This window comes from Sinocyclocheilus grahami, unplaced genomic scaffold (assembly GCF_001515645.1).
Source record: "Sinocyclocheilus grahami isolate Dianchi unplaced genomic scaffold, SAMN03320097.WGS_v1.1 scaffold476.1, whole genome shotgun sequence".
NCBI lineage: Eukaryota > Metazoa > Chordata > Actinopteri > Cypriniformes > Cyprinidae > Sinocyclocheilus > Sinocyclocheilus grahami.
The window spans coordinates 530,038-531,315 of record NW_015505655.1 but is presented as its reverse complement, the minus strand read 5'-3'; the positions used below and the strand labels follow the sequence as shown (position 1 = coordinate 531,315).

Here is a 1,278-nt window from a genome sequence, read left to right as displayed (position 1 = left end):
GGGGGGGGGGGGGGGGGGGGGGGGGTCCATAGAAATATATACAGAAAAAAGTATATAAAATTAAAAACAAATAAATAATAGTTAAAAAAAATGTAATAAATGCAATAAGAAAAAGATGAGAAAATAAGTAAATAAACATTGGATTAAAACAAATCATGAATAAGCAAATAAAATGAGTATATATATATTAAAAATGAGTAAATAAGTACAGTACTATAAAAGGGAAAAAAATAATGTAACCTAATATAAATGGACAATTTTTCAGTGTAAATTGGGTAAAATAGGCATTTTAAATTGTTGGTTTGGGATCTCATGCTCACAGATGATCATATTTGGGGGTCTGTGGCATTTAATATTATAAACCCGATATATTGGATCTCATAGATTCGTTCTTGCATTTGTTTGTCTTTACAGGTAAAAGATCCACTGGGAATTAGACTTTAGTGGAGATTCAGATTGACTGTAAACCTGATGGACATACAAGAGAAGAGAAGCGAGTCTTCTGTGGACACGTGCAGCATGGAGATCATCCTGACCGCTCCTCAGAAACTACAACCGATGAATGAAGATCTGTGGCTGCATTACTGACTCCAGATCCCTGAGGAATATGACCTCAGCGCCAACATCAACCATAGATCTAGTCTTTGGTCTGTAGTTTTTCGTTAAGGTTTTACATAGTCAGTTCTTTAATTTTCTGTTGTTCTGGAGCGATTCACAAACAGATGGGAAATCTTTACTTCGGTAACAATGTCATTTCAGAATAATGAAGTCCAATGTTCAAGACCTCACTGAACATTACGTCCTTCTGCTTGATTAGCAGTGTACATAGACAGCTGTTAATATTAAAGCCATTTTAACGGGTTGTTGTAGAGAAATATGCAGTAATTAATAAAATCTTTGTGACAACTTTAAATGACTTTTTTGTTGTTGAATATGCTGAATATATGTCGTGTATTTTAACCTTCTGATGCATTATTCACAGAAAAGAAACTCTTATTACTTTAAAGCAATGCTACAAAATTTGTTAAATATGAAACACAAACTGGTAAATGCTGCTAGTACTTCACTGGGGGGAAAACAAAGAAACAAACTACAGTGTCTTTTAAAATATAATTTTACACTTAGTATAAGTTTAAACAAATGACCGGTTTAAACTTTATAGCATTTTTAACATTTACAATTACTAACCATTATCATTCTCGATCCTTTTGTCCCTAAATTAAGGGTTTAACAATGATTCAAATAAAACCTGGACAAACACTGAATGCAGCACAGTTG

General features: G+C 33.0%; 1 protein-coding gene across 2 annotated transcripts in view; it reads left to right on the top strand.

Moving 5' to 3' along the window:
* The window catches only part of LOC107553666 (dnaJ homolog subfamily A member 3, mitochondrial-like), a 14,579-nt gene extending 13,671 nt beyond the window's left edge, over window positions 1-908 (top strand). For both annotated transcript variants that reach the window (XM_016235955.1, XM_016235954.1), the window contains one exon: window positions 415-908. In XM_016235955.1, the coding sequence (XP_016091441.1) occupies window positions 415-437 (23 nt within the window). In that variant the 3' untranslated portion in view covers window positions 438-908. The remainder of the gene's footprint in view (window positions 1-414) is intronic.
* Window positions 909-1,278: the final 370 nt, after the last annotated feature.